Source organism: Acanthopagrus latus, chromosome 5, assembly GCF_904848185.1.
Source record: "Acanthopagrus latus isolate v.2019 chromosome 5, fAcaLat1.1, whole genome shotgun sequence".
Taxonomy (NCBI): Eukaryota; Metazoa; Chordata; class Actinopteri; order Spariformes; family Sparidae; genus Acanthopagrus; species Acanthopagrus latus.
Window position 1 is genome coordinate 23,558,582 of NC_051043.1, and position 18,899 is coordinate 23,577,480.

The 18,899-nt window shown below is 39.2% G+C and overlaps 1 protein-coding gene across 1 annotated transcript in view; it reads right to left on the reverse strand.

The window, feature by feature from the left end:
* The window catches only part of ipo11 (importin 11), a 106,768-nt gene that overhangs the window by 15,137 nt on the left and 72,732 nt on the right, over positions 1-18,899 (reverse strand). Inside the window, exons 25-29 of the mRNA XM_037098513.1 lie at positions 17,810-17,905; positions 17,328-17,441; positions 16,625-16,746; positions 9,918-10,013; positions 7,465-7,549 (exon numbers count right to left, since the gene is read on the reverse strand). Of these exons, the coding sequence (XP_036954408.1) occupies positions 7,465-7,549; positions 9,918-10,013; positions 16,625-16,746; positions 17,328-17,441; positions 17,810-17,905 (513 nt within the window). The remainder of the gene's footprint in view (positions 1-7,464; positions 7,550-9,917; positions 10,014-16,624; positions 16,747-17,327; positions 17,442-17,809; positions 17,906-18,899) is intronic.

Sequence of the window (18,899 nt, forward strand, 5' to 3'; positions counted from 1 at the left end):
TTTAATACAGAAATGTTAAATATTTTTTTATTGAAGGGTACAGAGCAATTGCTAATGCTATTAATTAAAACAGTTAATTCTGTGCTATGACGAGTATAAACTTCTGCTGTTACAAAGTCTAAATCACCATGAAGGAAAAAAATCTGTCATGTCTGAAAATACAACATCGTAATTTGCACTTACTTTGTTTTAAAACCAAACCAATCTGAAGATTTGCTTGAATCTTGACACTGAAATCTATATTCTTTAAATGATGATGACAGACCTGTATGATTTCAGGACACAAGCTTCAAAGTCCACTCATGTAATATATACAGCATCTCTGTATAATGTGTATGATTTACCTGCTGTGGTTAACTTTTAGTTTATTCTAATAACCTGCAACTCCCGGTGCTTGCATGGACAAATGGCTGTAAAGCTGAGAAGTGACAGAGATGGAAACTAATTTTGATAGCTCAGTCCGCCTTAGGCAGCACAAAGGCAAATCTTTATATCTTGTGCTGCAAAATAACACTGTCAGAGAGGTCTGTTATTCAAGAAAACCAAATTATGCTGACACTGATGGTCTGCTTGAGACTAGGAGCAATAATAAAGCAAGAATGGCAAGTCTTCATTGCTAATGCTTTGTGTTGCCCAGAGTGAATTGATAACACAGCGAAACTCATTTCCTATAAATGTATACCTCCCGAGGATCTCTGGACTCAGTATGTTTATTAACATGAATAATGAAAAACTGCTGAAACAATTTCAGGATTAATCGACAGTTCATCAAAGCATCAAATATTATTTTCAGTTCACTCTGAGCTATGACAGCCACTGGGTAACAATGTAATAGATATCATTTTCCATAATTTCCTTTATTAAACATCAAAGCATGTGCGTTTAATATAATTGTCGTTTAAGGGAGCTAATTCTTATTTTACTCCTAATCATCACAAAATAATGAAAATGAAGGGATAATTTGATGACTCATAATAAGCGCTGAAGTAATGTTTCCCATTCACTCTGATCATGAACAGCCACAGGGCAACAATGTGATAGTAGGATTTTTTTTATCGTCCTCTTCTCAATTTTCAAGGCATGCACATTAAATGGGATGCCCTTTCAAAGCCCCCTTCAATCAGCAAAAGTTTAACTGGAGTAGATCCTCTGATTGGAATATTTACATGAGCCTCATTTAAAATACAGGGGGAAAGTATTTGCTGTCCTCAACTTGGCTACTGAATAGATTATAGTTATTCTGATATCAATCAAAACCTGTAGCTGATTGTATTTTGTTAGAACATAAAGTAAAATATGTTGGAAGCAAGTATCCAATACAAAGCAGAGTGTAAGTTGAATATTTGCTTTCCAACACATTTGCTGATTTCAGGCATATTGTTACAGAAAAAGGGTCTATATAATTTCTAATTTTCTTTCATTCTTGTCTTAATAAACACACACATTCCTGCAACTATAAGTCCAAGAAATTTTTAGTCTGAGCTGCAGCCAACTTCTTCTGCTCTCAGAATCACCATATGTTTAGTGTACAGACTTTTTCTTAATTTGAAAATTAGCACCATTAAAATCTGAAAACAACTGTTCTGTGGGCCTAATGTTTCTGATGCTATCATAGGTACCACTATTACTGTTACCAATGGCTGCATGACGCACTTCTGAAAACCAATTCATTAGGCTAATAGCCTGGAACAAAAAACTCATCAGTTACACATCCTGAGCAAATGCTATAAATGACTAAACCAAGCATTCTGTTTAAATAAATCGAAACTACTTAAACAATAAACAGAGTACACCATATGGGCCTTGTAAAATGAGGGTATGTCGCTGGGAAACATCCATACAGCTGTGATATAATATACCATAAAGAAGCTGTGTGCCAAGACTTGGAATTGCAGAGTGAGTGAGGCTTCTTGGGCGAGAAGAGAGAGAATGGGGGAAAAAACGGAAATTGCTGTTACAAAGGTAAATTTATTAAGCAGTTTGGGTCACTGTGACTGCAAGACCTGCAAACTATGCTGCAAAATGCTGTGTGTGATGCTAGTGTAATGATACATGTTGGGCTGGGTGCAGCATCAAAACCTTGACATTGCTGTACAACTTCAGACTGAAAGGATAATTCTGTGCACATTAACATCAACACAGCCCTTCCTTAAAAAAAACTACCACTGAGTGTAAGAGTTGTTAATGTGAGTAGTGTGTTGGGGTGGAGATTCAGCTTGGTGGTTTCTAGCTATGCAAAATGTTTTGGATATATGTGCAACATTTGGACTCAACAGTAAGGTGTCTTTTTACAAAAACCAGCATGCATAATTTATAGACCTGGCTGTCTACGCCATTCATTTGTTTTCATTTTTTTTTTTAACTGGAAAGAGTCCCCAATGGAAAGAAGAACAAGGTGTGGGGAGTTATTGAAGAAACGGCGAACATTGTATTTGAAATGACATGCTGCTATTGAGTTCTTGAGAAATGTAATTTTTCAGCGCTTTTTTCCACTTTTTTTTCCAATATTTTGCAATATTTCGACAAGATAAACAAAAATCTATAACTATCTGCATAGCTGTTTATTATCTATTATCAATTCATATCTTCCTATTCAATCAATAGAGACCTAGCTTACATATAGGTAGCGTAAACCAAGATGCACTAGAGAAGTGTGAATTTGGTGCATGTTTGGTCATGATTTAATACATGATACCGTTATACAGCCTCCATCACTATTCAATGATCACATTTAGTGACCCACCCCCTCATTACATCCCATTTCTCCTGTGCAATTGTGTGTAATGGGGCACCTTTGTCTTCTATTTTTATGTTGGAGACTAATCAGTCATTGGCAACTACTCACACAAAGGCTGCACAATAACCTCTATTTGTTGTGCATGTCCTTTAGTGTAAAATAAAGGAGAGCAAAATAGGCGCGAATGGATGTGTGCCATCCACCACAGCACAACAGACGGAGCCCTTGTCATTAGTACCCAGTGGAGAGAGTCTTTGATGTCGCCTATCCTTCTTCTTGTTTGATGGTGCTGGCCTTGTAGATGAAGCACAAGAATCAAATGATGCATTGTGTACCGCAGCCCAAACACAGCATCAGTTAGCCTGGAACACTCAGATCAAAGTGAGGGACCCTTACAAATCCCAGACAAGATAGAGTGGAACAGTCAACAGCTTCCAAAACACAAAACAAACTCACCCTTCATGCGCAGAGAAACATGACAAGTTGAATTTAGCAACAAATCAGAAGAGGGTAGCAGGGGTGAGGCAGCTTTTCCTCCCAGAGAGACTATGGATCTTGGAGCTGAATACATCCTCTGAATGGAATAATAGATCAAAAGTAACGCTGACCGGATATTGGAAGGCAAAGATACCACAAACAGTTAAAGCCAAACCATTTAGAGTTCCTGCATTTGAACTGTTATCATGGCTAATAGAAAAAGTAGTCATAACTTTCATAGACAAGGTCAACTGTGGTGCTTACTTACAAATGCACATCAGACTGTTAAATGCTAGAGGGACACGCTGACACCACCGGAATTCAACAGGATTTCAAAGATAGCCGTTTGCAGCCCTTTTCTGAACCGGAGACGGATGGTTGAATGACCATGTCACTTCTGGGCACGTAACCAAAAGGATACTTTGCCCTCTGCTTAATATGTAGACCGTAAAGGCCTTCGATAACATCTTCTGTTTGAATTCAGAGGTTTCACTTGGAATTCAAATGAGGTTTCACTTGGAAACTGAAGCACTTTCAGAGTCAAAGACTCACTGCAAGATATGAGGAGCTTATAGGGTATGTCAGGACAGAGTTCTACAGACATTTTTCCTTCCTATTTATGGAATATTAGACACCCAAATCATCAAATACTGCACACATCTACTTATGTATACACCACTGCATGGGTAGGTTCTAGTCTGTGAAGCTAGTGTTGGCTCAGATGCCTAAAAGAGGAATTCCACACTACATTATACACATTTTTTGGCCAGCAATATATACATCCTCTATGGAGAGACGGTGTTGTACATAAACAAGATTTATTGCTCTTCACTGGTAGTAACACAACACATCAGCCTGCTGACAACTGTGCTATATTTAGAGCTTAACAAGATATTTAGTGCTGATGAACAGTAAGGCCGACCTTGAGACACAGCGTGGCTATGTCTCTGTGCTGATACTCCCTGACAGACACAGATAACCTCTCTTAGTATAACTGCTAGCCAAGCTACACCACAAGAACCTACACAGTGCCTTGCTCAACAAGCCATAAAAGTCCTTATTGAGACTGAAAACTCCACCGTAGAGAGACAGAAGTTCCTCATGGTTGGTTAGCTCTGACTGACAGTTCTACATCACTGTCCATGCAACACCAACCGTTGGTCAATGTCTCTACAACTCTTGTACCACACATACCATGTAGCACATACCGTGTTCAGTACAACGCTGCCAACAGTTTCATTTAATGGTTGTCATTCATCATTAGCTTTAACACTGTCATACATGACTGACTGGAATTAACCAGAAGGGCCATCTGTCATTATAAAAGTACAGATGATGTCAATTTTGACTGTCGGGGGATTATGCTTTTTAACTAAATAATGTCTGTTACACTTCTGTGCCGTCTAAATGATAGCTAACCTATAGCTTAATTAAGATAATTTAACTATTACTATCTCAAAAAAGCCCCCCCGAAACTTTTTAAAAATTGTAATTAAATATTTTTTTCCTTTTCATGGACTAATACTGGAGAAACATTAGACTGCAGTAAAAATGGGTCATTTTGTGCACAAGCCGGTGATAAACTCCCTCATTTAGGATACAAACATGTATCATATGACTGCCTATACTGCTGTGAAAAAATCTCACTGACACACACGACACATTTAAGTCAGCGAGGTTGTAATTAAGACATTAATTACAAATGCAAATTGCTCATTTTTATTACCGCCTTTGCAGCACGAAATGCCACTTAATTTCTATCAAAGTCAACAAAAGAGTTTCTTGTTTTTCTAAAGACCATTTTAATACAAAGTACATGCATATGCAATAAGATACATTTGCAACTTTAAAAGTTCGAGGTCACAGCCTTTAAAAAGCTTTACCCTGGAAACATTCAAGTTAGAGTTGTTTGCTGAGAGAGTTGTGAGCTGCAGTGCAGTCACTGTCGTCTGAAGAGCAAATTATCTTGCACAGTATTTACGAGATACAAGAGAAGCCAGACAAGGTAATAACTGTCGGTGGGGAAAAGATCTCAGAGGTCAAACTGTACATACACTAAATTAAAAGAGAACGAAAGCAAAAAGAGCTAACAGCTAGGAACTTAAATAGTGAGTGGTGAGGAAAAGAATCTGTGTAATATAAGGACCAGTAAGCTTGGTAATTTATCCTTTTTCCTGGTATCCACTCTATTCATCCGTTGTGCCGTTTTGTCTGGTTGAATTAGATTTTGCAGCACCCGTGTGGGCACCTGCAATCTTGCATAATCATACAAATATCACCTGCAGGGAGGCACACTGTGATGAGACTGCTTGATGAAAGGAGGCTTCACAAGTAGACTGTGAGAAGGTAAGATGAGGACAGCCGGGGGGAGCATACCAGAAAGTAAAGGGAAGGTGGTGACAATGTGTGCAGTGTGTGTACATATGTGACTTCAGCTTTAGCTTCAGTCGCCCTTTCCTGAGCTTTCAATCTCATCACAAGATCTTCTTCAGCAGATGAGGGTGTCATGTCCAACAACTGGGCAAACTCCATCTGCATTAGTAATACCATGGTAACTAAAATTATTGACTGGTTATTAATATGGTGACAACACTAGTTTCACCAGATCCACTCGTAGGGGTGTCACAATTTTGAAATCGGAAGTGGAATCTGATGTGAATGCAGCACATCAGTCCGGCTCTAATCAACAACGTTGTCTTTTCTCTCTCAAAGTACCTTTCAAAGCAACACAGACAACAAGTAAGTAAGTTATTATTCACATGCTCAGTCAGGAAGTCATAACTATCCAACACACCTGCCCCCACAGGGACTCTGATTCAAAGAGCAGTACTGTGCAAAAAGTGAATCCAACTTTATCTATTTGGTATTGCTTCAGCTCCCAGCCTAACTCAAGCTTCTTCAATCCCAGAGAGGTGACATTTTATGTCTCAAGTGACAGTTTTTAGACCCACTGCCTTGACTGGCAATGCAGCAGACCCAAAGAACTAACCTTGCAGATGGTGGGTATACAAGACAGCTTCTGATGAAACTTGGTTGAACAATGGTTGCCTGCTATTGAGTGCAAGTACACTTGTAAATATTATACTATTATCGACAAGAAAGTGCACATAGTTTCTCGCCTGCTCCGTCAGACAAGCACAAACATACACATTTTTATTCACATCAATGCTTTACACTGTCAAGCTCACACCTACCAAGGAGAGAGGCCATGTGAGAGCCAAACGGGAAACAGGAAATGCCACTAGATTCCTCCCTCATTAACTCTCTCCTCAAACTGAGAACCGCTTCATGTGGGCACACCCGTCACCCGCACACATGCATTCAAGCACACACACCCACATGCATTAAGAAGCAGAGAGAGGTGCGACTTTAAGTCTCTGCTTTTCAATTCCCTTGAGCAAAAAAGTCTGGGTCTGGGCTGAGGTGATAAGTGCACTGGGATACCGCCCAGCAAATATACACACACTGACACATAGAAAAGAAAAGTCACACAAAGTCACACTAGAAAGTCAAAGCATCTTCCTCACTCATTCATCCAATGAATTTGTGTATGAATCTAATTTTGCTGTGGAACCTATTTGTAGAAGACCACACACAACAACATAATTAAAGAATATGTTTACAATGTAAAGTAGTAGCAATTTCTGAGCATCCACAGTGTGACAAGGAAGCAGAGGAAAGCATCATAATATGTAATACATGCTCATGCATCACTGTACTGTATAATTAGTATACATCACACACCTGGAGCCATTTATAGGTCCTCAACAACATCCATGCTTAACGAAAGTGACTCGAAGCATGTCACAATGACACAAGCATGTGTCCACAGGCTGTACTTAAAAGTGATTATGTGGTGCTCAGCATGAAAAGCTGTAGCAAACATTGAAGCTGAAAGGTGGCTCTGAATAGGCACTTGACTAACAGGTGTATGAAGTGACCACCTTTTTTCTGTGCTTACTGGAGAAATGGTTGTTTTTCTAGGCTCTAACTCATGTGGTTTATTTTTGTTGAGTGTTTTAATCTTTCTGTAGTGGCGGTGTAGCATAAAGGATACCACAAAGGAAGGGGACTATTTTTGTGATCACAGCACAGAGAGAAAGACATTTCAGTGAAATGATCAGAAAGCATTACATTATTGAAGCAATTTGTGCAAAATCTAAAATGAGAATGGAACAACAACAAAAAAGGCTTTCATGATTGCAAAATTAGATCTCAACTCTGTGTGTGTGTGTGTGTGTGTGACTGACCATTTTTTTCCTCTTGTCCTGCTCAGTTGGTGGCTCCTCATCATCACTAAGCTTTGGCTCCTCAAAATGGCTCATCAGCATGCAGCTGCAAAGACAATAATATTCAACTCAATATTAATAACCACGCAAAAATCTGCACAGTAGGAGACAATTTCAGAAATGGCAGCACACAGACACACAGACACACAGACACACACACACACACACACACACACACACACACAAACACAAAAGGCTGAACCCTCTGGCACTCTAGTTCACAGCTCTGCCTGCTACTCATATTGGTTCATCTGCATGCACGAAGAATTAAAAGCAAAACCTTTATGCTCCAAAGAATGTGTGCAGTATTTTCATTTCTTTTATCCTTGTTACTTAATCCTTATTGTGAGTCACGATAGGGTAGTGGGGGTCTTGAATGTCACATTTTGTGACTTTGACCAGCAGCATTTGATAACTCGTGATCAGAAATTTTAACAAAATTCTACCCAAACTTCAATATATGACATTTAAACTAAAATATGGTTCACACCGTATCCATCTTCAAACTCAGGTCTTTATTGTGATCTCAACTACATAACTATCTACTAGCTTCTTCTTAGACAGTTGCGATGCTACCACGCTGACAAAAATATGTCCACCGACAGACAGACAAATACATATTAACACCTGACAAAGTACTCAAAACCGCTTCTGCGATAGTTTCTGATAAAATACAGTATGCGTCTCCAGGATCACATCTTGCCATAAAGGTGAAAACATTACCAGCCCTTGCTGTCATTGCTTGTAAATATAATGAGCCAACAAAGAATTATAACCTGCATCTGCAGCCCTGGCTTTAGAGATCTTACAGCGAATTTGATCATTCTCACTGATCTCATATCAATGTGTTTGGATGTTTCTGTGCAGGCTGCAGTTTCCAGTAGCCAAACAGCAGACAGATACAGTTAGAGACCAGCTGGTGATAATACTGAGGCTTTTAGCAGCTTAAGAGCCAGGTATGTCCCTCTGCAGTTGTTAAGCCAAAACAGAGCTAAGAGATGGTGAATGTTAGACATTCATCAAGTGGCCTAAATCACAACTCCAAATGAATGAAAACATTATAAAATATCTACTTCCTTTTTAAAACTTCTACAGCTTTAACTATGTTGAACTATAACTTGTACAGTTAAGTACAGTACAAAAACACATTTAAGCTTTCTTTTGTAGTCGTCAATGGATGGCGATTGAGTTTCTACAATAGCAGTGGAGTGCAATGTTGAATTTGCTTGCCAACTGGCATGTTGCTTCACTGAATTTATCCATGGCAGCAATGTGTTTCATTCTTATTCCACACCGCGCAACAACAATTCTGAACCACTTATGACAACAGATGAATAAAAGGAAAGTCTGTTCATTTGAAACTTTATTTAATTCTTAAATAAAGGCAGCAAAATTACACTACCCACTGCGGTCTGTCTCAGTTGATCGCATTTACAAAATAGCAAATAAAACTCGGAGGAAATGTGCATTGACAAATATGTTTTTTGTCCATTTTAAAGCACAACAGGGAACCAAAACAATTCAACACATCACTGGCAAATAAAGAAAGATTTACGCTAACCCCTTGTACCCATCTTTTCAGTTCATTTCACACTGGCACATCTTAGGAGGGTGCCAAGTGTTTTCGACAGCAGAGAAAAGGCTTCTGCGTGTAGGTTAACATTTGCTAAGAAGTGAGCACCATGCTACTGGGACAGAGAGCCAGAGGGGAGAGTGATGGAGCCCAAGGGGAGGCCGTGGTTAGAGTCTCCTTCCACAGTGAGCAAGTATTTTCTGGCCCATTTCACAGGCCATCATTTTCTAAGAGAAATGTGTCCTGTCCAACACTCCTGCTTAGCCTCCTCCAGCACACCATCATGATGCATGAGTGAGGGATTACTTTTACATCATTAATTTTAAAACTTTCTTTAGAGGTTTGTTTTTGATAAATTCAAGCTCCAGCAGCAAATCTGTAGTTACAACAGCTTCAAGTGCTTTCAAAACACATATTTCAACCTCTGTTTCATCATACACAAATGTTTATGAACTTCATTCAGTCATGAAAGCACTGATTGGAAAGTTTCAACTTTAGGATTTAGAAGTATTCATGCATTTGGTTTTTTTTGTTTTCGATCAGAACCCCAATTCCTTGTGTAAGACGTAAATAAAATGGTATGCAATCATCTGCAAATGTACTGTTTACAGTAAACAAATACAAAGTATTCCTGAGCATTTTGTGTTGCCCCAGTACTAACTTATTTGAGAAGTGTTGCAGCATCAGTTCAGAAAAAGCATATATTCAAGTTCATTCAATATATATTTACTCTGTATTGTTTTTAATTGTGTTTAACAAATCCTCACACAATGTCTTATGATTTGCACACCATCCCGACTGTTTTGGACTCGGGCTTGTACAAAGACACATGCATACTTACTCTTTGAATGTGCCTGTTTCGGGATCTTCTGTCATTACATCGTGCAGCGCCTCCACGCAGATGTTGATGATGCCACAGAACTTGTCCTGGATCACACTGGTAACACAAAGACAGGGCAGATTCATTACTCATGTATTCATTAGTTCAACAGCTGTGTGTTTGTGAGATACACAGAGATGGGTATTTGTCCAAAGGACCAAATGGTCATCGAGAGCATCAGAAACTCCACAGAAAGCAACAGACGAGGTTAAATCCTGGCAACACTGAAAGTGATAAATTGTCTGTCAAAGAAACATATGGCCATCCAGAGAAAAGGGTATGCAATCCATCAACGCACGTCATAGAACACATGTCCAGATTGTTCTGTCTTTATGCATCGCACCCTCACCATTTCACCTTTAGCGCTTGGGTTCAATACACCAGATAGAACGATTTTACTACAAAAGAGTGAGAAGGAAATAAAACAAAAAAGCCAGAATTGTCTTGTGGGTAATAACGTAATGAAAACATTTGTTGTTCTGTTTTATGATCCTACAAAATACATGTTCGAAATCCTCTGATAAATCATAAGGGTGATTTTCCAGCTGTTAAGGCACTTGTATTGTCTCTAAGCACACATTCAAGTATGAAAAATAAAAAAAATCAACAATCAGTTTTGTCTTAGCACACAGCCTTATAAACTGAATGGGCTATGTGCCACAGATGAAGCATTATAGTCTAGGCTTGCGGGCTTCCTTTACCTGAGAACTTTAAAACATGCCAGCTCACAATATCTGCCACCGAAAGCTTGGGGACATGCATTGATGAATTATATGAGTCATTCTTTGAAAGCACTGGAAAGGAAGTAGGTTTTCCCATGTCAATCAGAATAAAAAGCAGGGAGAGAAAAGAATACAAAGGCACAAAGAGTGAGTATGTGTGGGTGTGGGCACTGATGCATCAAAGGGTCTGTCACTTCAACTACTTGGCTAGGTAGACCCCAGGCAATGCAGCATAAAGCTCACTGAGCAAAAAATGGCAAAAAATGCAAAATCGGTGCATGATAGACACATACCCAGACAGTTAGACTTGTCTCTTATTTTTTATGACTGAGAACTGCAACCTTAATATATACTCATGCTTTTAAATATTGCCATGACGACTGAAATAATGTGGAATCTGAGCTACAGCGATAGAGGATCCAATCCAGTCAACATGTGACCGTGCACTACAATCCTATTTTCTACACTGTCATTTGAGAAAATGTCTCCAACCTACTTGGAAAATGTACGTGTACATACCAACACTCAAACACACAAGTATAATGAAGTCCCAGGATGAAAGACAATTAAAAAAGGAAATAGTATACTTAAGGCTAATAAATACTGAGGCCAGTTTTTGATTTGATTTTCACTTAGTAGCATTTCACTACTAATATCCTAGGAGAATAAAATACACCAATGACCACTTTGCCCTGGATTTCTTAATAATGGTCCCAAATTGGCAGCCATAGCAACAACAGGATGCAGGCATCGTATTAAAGATCCCCTGTCACATTTAGAAATGTCTGTCAATTCTAATTCTATCCAGCCCAACACCTCTCCAGAGATTACTTTCTAATGGCTGACTAGTGCTGCTGCTTCGTGCCTGCCATTCAAATCAACACAAGTGGAAACCTGATCTGAAAGCTGACTGGCTGTGTGTGGAGATAAACTCATCGCAGCAACAAAATCCTCATTGGAATGAAGTCTCTTTATATCATCCTGACTCCATAAACAAAAAGGAGGCTGCAGTGAAGCAGTGACCAGTGAAGACTGTGCACATGAGCCCTGTTCAGACCTGGTATTAACATCTGTCCTGAGCAATCTGATCACAGGTGGCCAGCTCTAAGTACAGGTGTGAATGTCCCCCGTGATGCATTGAGGTTGCAAGTGATATCCTATCACTCAGACCACATTCAGAGGTGTTCTGGGTGGACATGTGATGAAATTCTTCGAGCAGGAGGACCGCCTGCTCAACTGATGTCCTTCATCAAAACACGTCCTGTCTTCACATCCTTTCCTTGTCTATGTCTTGCTTACCTCCTACAGTGTCTCCCAAGTGCTTCTTCTCCCAACATTTAGCAGCTTTTTGGACACACCGTTTCAACTGATTTCACCACTGACATCACATTTATAGGGATAAAGGATTTCCCATTTCCTGTTTATAGTTTTGTAGTTAGGAAAAACTCTATAAACTTTGTGAAATGTTGCCAATGACAAACTCTTGATTATTTGGGCCTTTTGGGAAGTTTAGCAAATGCTTCACTACAAGTTTTCCTTTTTTGTGTAGAAAACATTTGATCTGTTTGTTAATTTATTTAAATATAGAGCAAGGAAGTAAGGTCGATCACAAGTGGTCTTTAGAGACCTGTGTCAGGACACACTTCAATTCCAGGTGTGAACTGACATACTTCCAGCTGTTCACTTGTGATAGGATCACTCAGAAGGTATTTGAACACTGCCAAACTGACATTTTAATGCGGAATTTCTTCACCACAGCACATTTATCCAAAACTCAGTGTGTTATTTCCACAGCAATTATATTTTTCAGCATTTTAGTCACAGACCTTTTACTGTGTTTAGAAGCAATTACAGTTTAATGGCCTATGATAAAAAAAATCTTCTCTAGTTGGAGAGCCAGTGCCACACTGCTATAATACTATGTCTTGACTCTTGGAAAAAGGCACATATACTCAATGTTCCAGCCGAGTTTGGTGCAAATGGATTTCAAATAAGCATCACTGATTACATTTGATGCTGTTGAGGATCATTGATTGGGATCATTAGATAAAACTCTAAATAGCCTAAGTGCTTTGGTTGCGGAAGTTGTGTGTCATTCATGCAAGGACTAAAGAAAATGTGAAACTTCAAAGTTGCTACAACAGTTGCATTAACAGATTGAAACCATTGGGTATGCACCTGCAGTTTTTGCAGTTACCAATTACGTTAGGAAAGTACACAGACAGAAAATGAAAACCAATCATAATATATAATCAATTGTCATTTCCTAAAAACATATGTCAATAGAAACAATTAAAGGCAAGGACTTGCCTCATGGAGGCAAGTTTGATTTATTAAAAATAATTTACTTATAAGAAAGAGTAATGCACTCATGTTTGCATTCATGTGTGTATGCTACTGCCAGGTTTACATTTAAATCTTTATGTGAGGAGTGACACTGTTTCATTTCAACCTTGTGGTGCCAGAGTGGCAAAAAGGGAAGCTACCAGCGCAAATACCAAAGTCTAAATTAAATATAAAAAAATACTCAAAACTTTTGATGGGGGGAAAAGTACTCATCATATGCAAAACAGAATATCTAATTCCTCTGAACATGAGGTACCATCACTGAGAAAACACTGTTATTATGATGATTACAAACGCTGTAAGGAGCGTGGGAGATGCAGATGCACGGAAGAAAGATGTGCATATATTGATTCATTAGGGTCCTTGGCATTGTTGAGTATTGACATTTCTGAACAGAAGCTTTACCTACGAACAGTCAGCTGTCAGTGATGATGAACTGGGACTGAGAAAGGAATGGCTGAATAAGAGGTTCTGATGATTAAAGCAGTCTTCTGTGAAAATGACCTCCTGGCTGTGCATGTTAAACACAAAATGAAACATAAGTGGCATTACTTTGCACAAAAGTTTCACAAAGCTAGGAGTACTTTATCTAAGGACAAACAGGACATTAATGCATTTAAAAAAGGAAATCTATCAGTAAAAGTCACAAAGGTGACAGATTCAATAAAAATCAATCAAAAGTGAAGTAAAAAAAGTGAAAAGGTAACATCCGTCAAGGGGCTTCAGCAAGACTGCCTGACACCAATGAACAACAACGCAATCATCTAAGAACAGAAACGATACTACTGTATTTCAATGTCAGCACCTGACAGCACTGTATACTGTGGTACATGATGCTGGGACAGCAACAACACTTCTTGGACAAATTAACCATCACTTCCTCAACTGTAGAAGACACTAAGAGCTTATAAAACAAAGTTGATTATCTATTGTGATATTCTTCAATCATACACAAGAGTGAAGCACCCTGTCTAACAATGAGTAATAAGAAAATGAAAACTTCTGCATATATCACTTGCCCGCAGCTGTTTCACAGCCGTCTAGCAGCGCCTTTTTGTTTTATGCCTTGAAGCTCATTTCCAGTGGTGCATTCTAATGTAGCTCTTTTTAAATGCATACTACTGCTTAACTTCTCTCTTAGATGATCATTTGAAAAGCTTAATCAAAATTTACTTTGTATGCTGTTTTTATTGAATTTCAGTAATGCATACTAATTTGAACTATTAGGGTGAAAAATAAATCAGTTGAATCACTGTGATTTGAGGTTCATTGTTCTACACCTGTAAATGTGAAATCTAGGCGACTTCCCAATTTAAACTTCAAGTGGGATACCGTCCTGTATTTATCAGAAACATAAAGACTGTTGGATAATGTTGGGAGAAAACACGGACCTCTTCTTATATAAGTTATGACTGTATGTGGGAAAGTTGATTTGTCATGCAGCACTTAAACAGCTGAGGCTGTCATAATCAATTCCTGTTGGAGACCAAGGATGGGGGCGTAACAAAGGATTTCATGCCTGTCTGCATCTTTGATTACCATATCTGGATTGCTGAAAACTTTGCTTCCCAAAATCTTGATTAAAAAAAAAAAAAAATCATGCATCACTATAAAGTGAAATGGGACAAGTTTATCACTAAACTCCACAGTGACTCCTTTGAACAACTTCAAGAGGAGTTCCATCCAGAAAATGAAATGAGAACGTTTTTTTTTTTTTTTTTATGGCTAGTGAAGAACATTCATTGGAAATAGTTTGCTAGACTGCCTCTCTGTGCACCTGTCACACTTAGGAGTAGATAAAGGCCTCATATGTGATGACTAAGGCAAAAGAGGAAAAAAAACTCTGTCTTATAAAATGTTAGTTTACCTTTGGTATTTTATTTAGTCTAGTATTAGTTTACAAAGGTGTGAGCACAGTTTAATGTTTTCCCCTTTTAAGGACGTTGCACTGAACTTTTGGATATAGCTGCCCTTTCAGCCAATCAAAGGACCTATCAATTTAAACCACTGCCCTTGTCCAAACACTAACCACCACCATCATCATTCACTGTACATGGATCCTACTTACATACTCTACTTACGGTTACTTTCCATGTCAGAATAAATCTACAGAGCTGAATAAATCTTTTTAAGAAAAGTCACCTTTTCGATGGGAATTAGCCTCCAAGTCTTTCACACTGAACAACATCAGGAGTTTTGATCTAAGAGGGACTGTCTTCTGTGTGTCGGTGCATGTTTGCCTCTTTACTGACATGACTGAGAGATTTTGGTCCTGATGGTGTTGCCTCTCTGCACAGCAATCCACTACAATTAAAGTAGCTGTGGTAAACACCTGTGGTTCCACATAGGTTTCTGATAAGTTTGAACATCTTGTCTAGTAATAAAAATGGGGTTCTGACTCTTATCTAGAGATCATTTTCCAGGACATTGTCAGTGACAATCCAGCTAGTATGACAGACAGGGATCACGGCCATACACCAATATGTTCCTCTCTGTGGAAGTCTGATTTAATAGATGTCTGACATGATTAGAAATTGTGACAAATTGATCACAGGATAATGCAAATAAACCTGCAGATAAACAATTCACTTTAAATCAGGAACATCAATGCACAGAGTTATCTGATTGGTTACACTTCACAAGTAAAGTCAACCAACAGTGAAAGCCGTGTCACAGACAGGCAGGTTGCTCTGGTCAGTGACACCAGCGGACAATAAACATCCAAATCTCATGATCCGTTTCTGTGATGAAAGGTTTCCCAGTTATACCACTGAAAAAGGCCAAAGTCATAACCTACGGTATTTCACTCAGTGGAGGCGAAGGTGCAGTGCTTTTTTTTTTCTTTTGTAAGACTCCATGAAACACAGTGTTGTGATTCATTTTATGTCATGTTAAGGTTCATTTAACCATAACAGCTCAACATTGTGCAGAGACAATGATAGCAAGGTAAAAAAGTACCGTAGCCAGAATCAAGCCAGTGTTTGAATCGCATTTAATTGGGCTACAGTGGATTGTTTTAACACCAGCATTCATTAATATCAAACTCCCCCGACGATGCCCAATATACGTTTGAAACTACTTCTGCTCCTGTCCAGAGTGTAAACCTTAAATCTTTGTTAGCAAAGGTTAGCACATAGCCATCACATGGAAATGTGTTGTTCATCTTAATATACAGTCTTAAGCATCAAGTGGTCTCTACGTCCTGTTTGCACAATGGAGAGCATTTGTGGAAACGGCCAACCTTTGACTGTATTCTGCATATATGCATATCACTGTCATCCATAAGGTGTTAAGGCGAAACTGGCTAAGCTGTTAGGATAGTGCAGCATGATATGGCTGTGGAGTAAATATCTGGTATCTTTGTAACAACAGCTCATATTCTCTGTTGTTCGTGACAAACATTCAACAACAAAGACCTCCTAGAGAAAAATAATTCCCCCAGCTAGTCTATAAGGATAAATAAACACTGAATAAATCATTTGTCTTCCCTATTCCCTCATTTGCCCTTATGTCAGTCGACAGCTGACAGAATGGATGCTACCCACTTTTCACCAGCTCAAAGACCCATCTGCACATAAATGAATGATAAATGTTTCTCACCTGTTGTCAGATGGTAGGAGGGAAAGCAGGGCCAGCGATGACAGCTTCCTCCTTTCAGGCTGAGTGATGTTGTCCATGCGGTCAACCCACATCTCTATCACATTTCCCAACAACTGGTCCATCTGATGATACAAGATAGATGAGGGAAGAAGACAGATTGACAAGAAGGAGGGGAGCGAAGGAGAGTTTATACAGAGGAAGACAGACAGAGGAGCATTAAAATGTAGAGACAAGGAAAACAGAGTTGCAAATCAAGATGCAGTACACCGATTTTGTTTTAATGCTTAAAATGTGTGTCTAGTGCTGTCATAAAAGTCAGCAAAACTGACCTTCCCTGCTAGTTCCGTCTCATTTACCTTAATGCCTTGTCCTCTGTCATCAAAAAAGAAGATGACTGAGAGACGAATAAGAGAGACATCTCTGGGCTTTTCATTAATTTGGAAGCAATGCCAGAACAAGGCAAAATCAATTTTGCTCTGGGTCAGACAAAAACAGCTATGTCAGAGTCTGAAAGTGAAGAGGGGACGACTCTAAACTTAAGGGGCTTGAAAATGTTACCGTTTGCAATTCCTTGGCTCGTTACGTTTAGCCCCGTTCAGAGTGATTCCCTTTTAACAAGCACTTTGCCGTTATGTCCCTCACAGACATTCAAAAGAGCCTGTGCTGAGGAGACAGAAAACGAAGGGCAGACAGCGCATCTCACCTTCTGGCTGCACTCAGAGGCCATTTGAGTGAGCAAAGAGTAGAAGAAGCTGGAGTTTTGGAGCAGGACGCGGCCCAAAATTCCCAGGTAGGTGGACATCACCACAGGATACCTCTGCACAACAAACACAACATTAATGCACAATCACACATGCAGCTGCAGCATAGTTTTACATTAAGTAAAGGTCATTAAGCATGATAAGGCGAAAGATGATGGGTCAACTGACGCAGCAGAATCCTGGAGCGGCAGCCCATGACCTTTAACTGAGCTGATGATCAATAAATGGCACTATATATTCTCATTAAGAATTCATTTTTACACGACAGAAAAGGACAAACTGAGAGAACATACATGAACACTGTCACATTAAGTGAGTTTTTAAAGATTTAATAAGGTTAATTCTTTAACCATCCAGCAAATGAATGAAAAGAATGAATCTAATCCCCATCCCGAACTTTCTGAAGCGTAAAGGTAAAACTCACCTCGCCATCCACGATACCTCTGAAGACAGCTGGCAGCAGGGGCTGGAACATGTGGGCTCCCAGTATAGGGCTAACCTTTAAAGCTATCTCTACCACCTGCCGAGACACAAGGATGGGGAGGATGAGGGACAGTGCTCGGAAGGGAGTAAAGAAAAGAAGCAAGGAGAAACAGACAAGGAGGAGATTCTCGGGAGAGAACCGGAGATGGATCAAAGAAGAAGTGTGCACAATGAGAGACAGTAAGGGTCAGACACAGGATGATGTAAAGACATCAGCAGAGAGGACACACAGGGGCAAAAGGGAGTTAGTAGAAGCTTCTTTTTTGAAAGATAATGAAGTGCAGAAAATCCTCCTTTTAATTAAGGGCCTGACCTACACTATGTGGCAGACAAGGTTAGTCCCTTAAGTTTAGTTTCCCAAGAAATTTGAATGAGCTCTCTGTCAGACGTCTACGCTGAAATTAATAGAAAACTTGACCTGAAAAAATACCTACAGCTTAAGTGCGACAACAAAAAACAAAAGAATAGGAAAGAGCCATACTAAGATGAATTACATCGAATAACATGGGTTTAACCTCTCTTTCAACCCTTACCAGCGCTCGTTATACCTAATGAGGCGTCAGCTAATTCAAAGGAAAGCCTGCATTTTCCCTGTCATTTGAAAATTTTAAGCCATGGCTGAAAGGACGGCTTGCTCATTGTATCCCTGACCAAAACAAAGTTTAATCGGATGTGAGGAAATACTTGCCGGAGAAGGGAATTTTCACTATTTTGTTTGTGACCACAATCTAGCTCAATTAACAGTTAGTAAACTCGCTTATTTTTTTAAGGAAAAAGGATGTGTCCCATCTGTAATGTAACAAAAACATCTGGTTCTTAACATAATGTACATTAATTCCTGTTTGTATTGGTGGTTTCAAGACTTGTTGTAGCCAGGACATTAGATTTTCATTCAGGTGCCCTTTGAACGGACACTGCAATACTATAAACATAAATTCAGCCAAGAAAAAAACTAATCTGACAGGACAGAAAAGCAAATAAAGGATCATTCCTTCCTTATCAGGCTTCTCATGACTGGATGACAACATAAT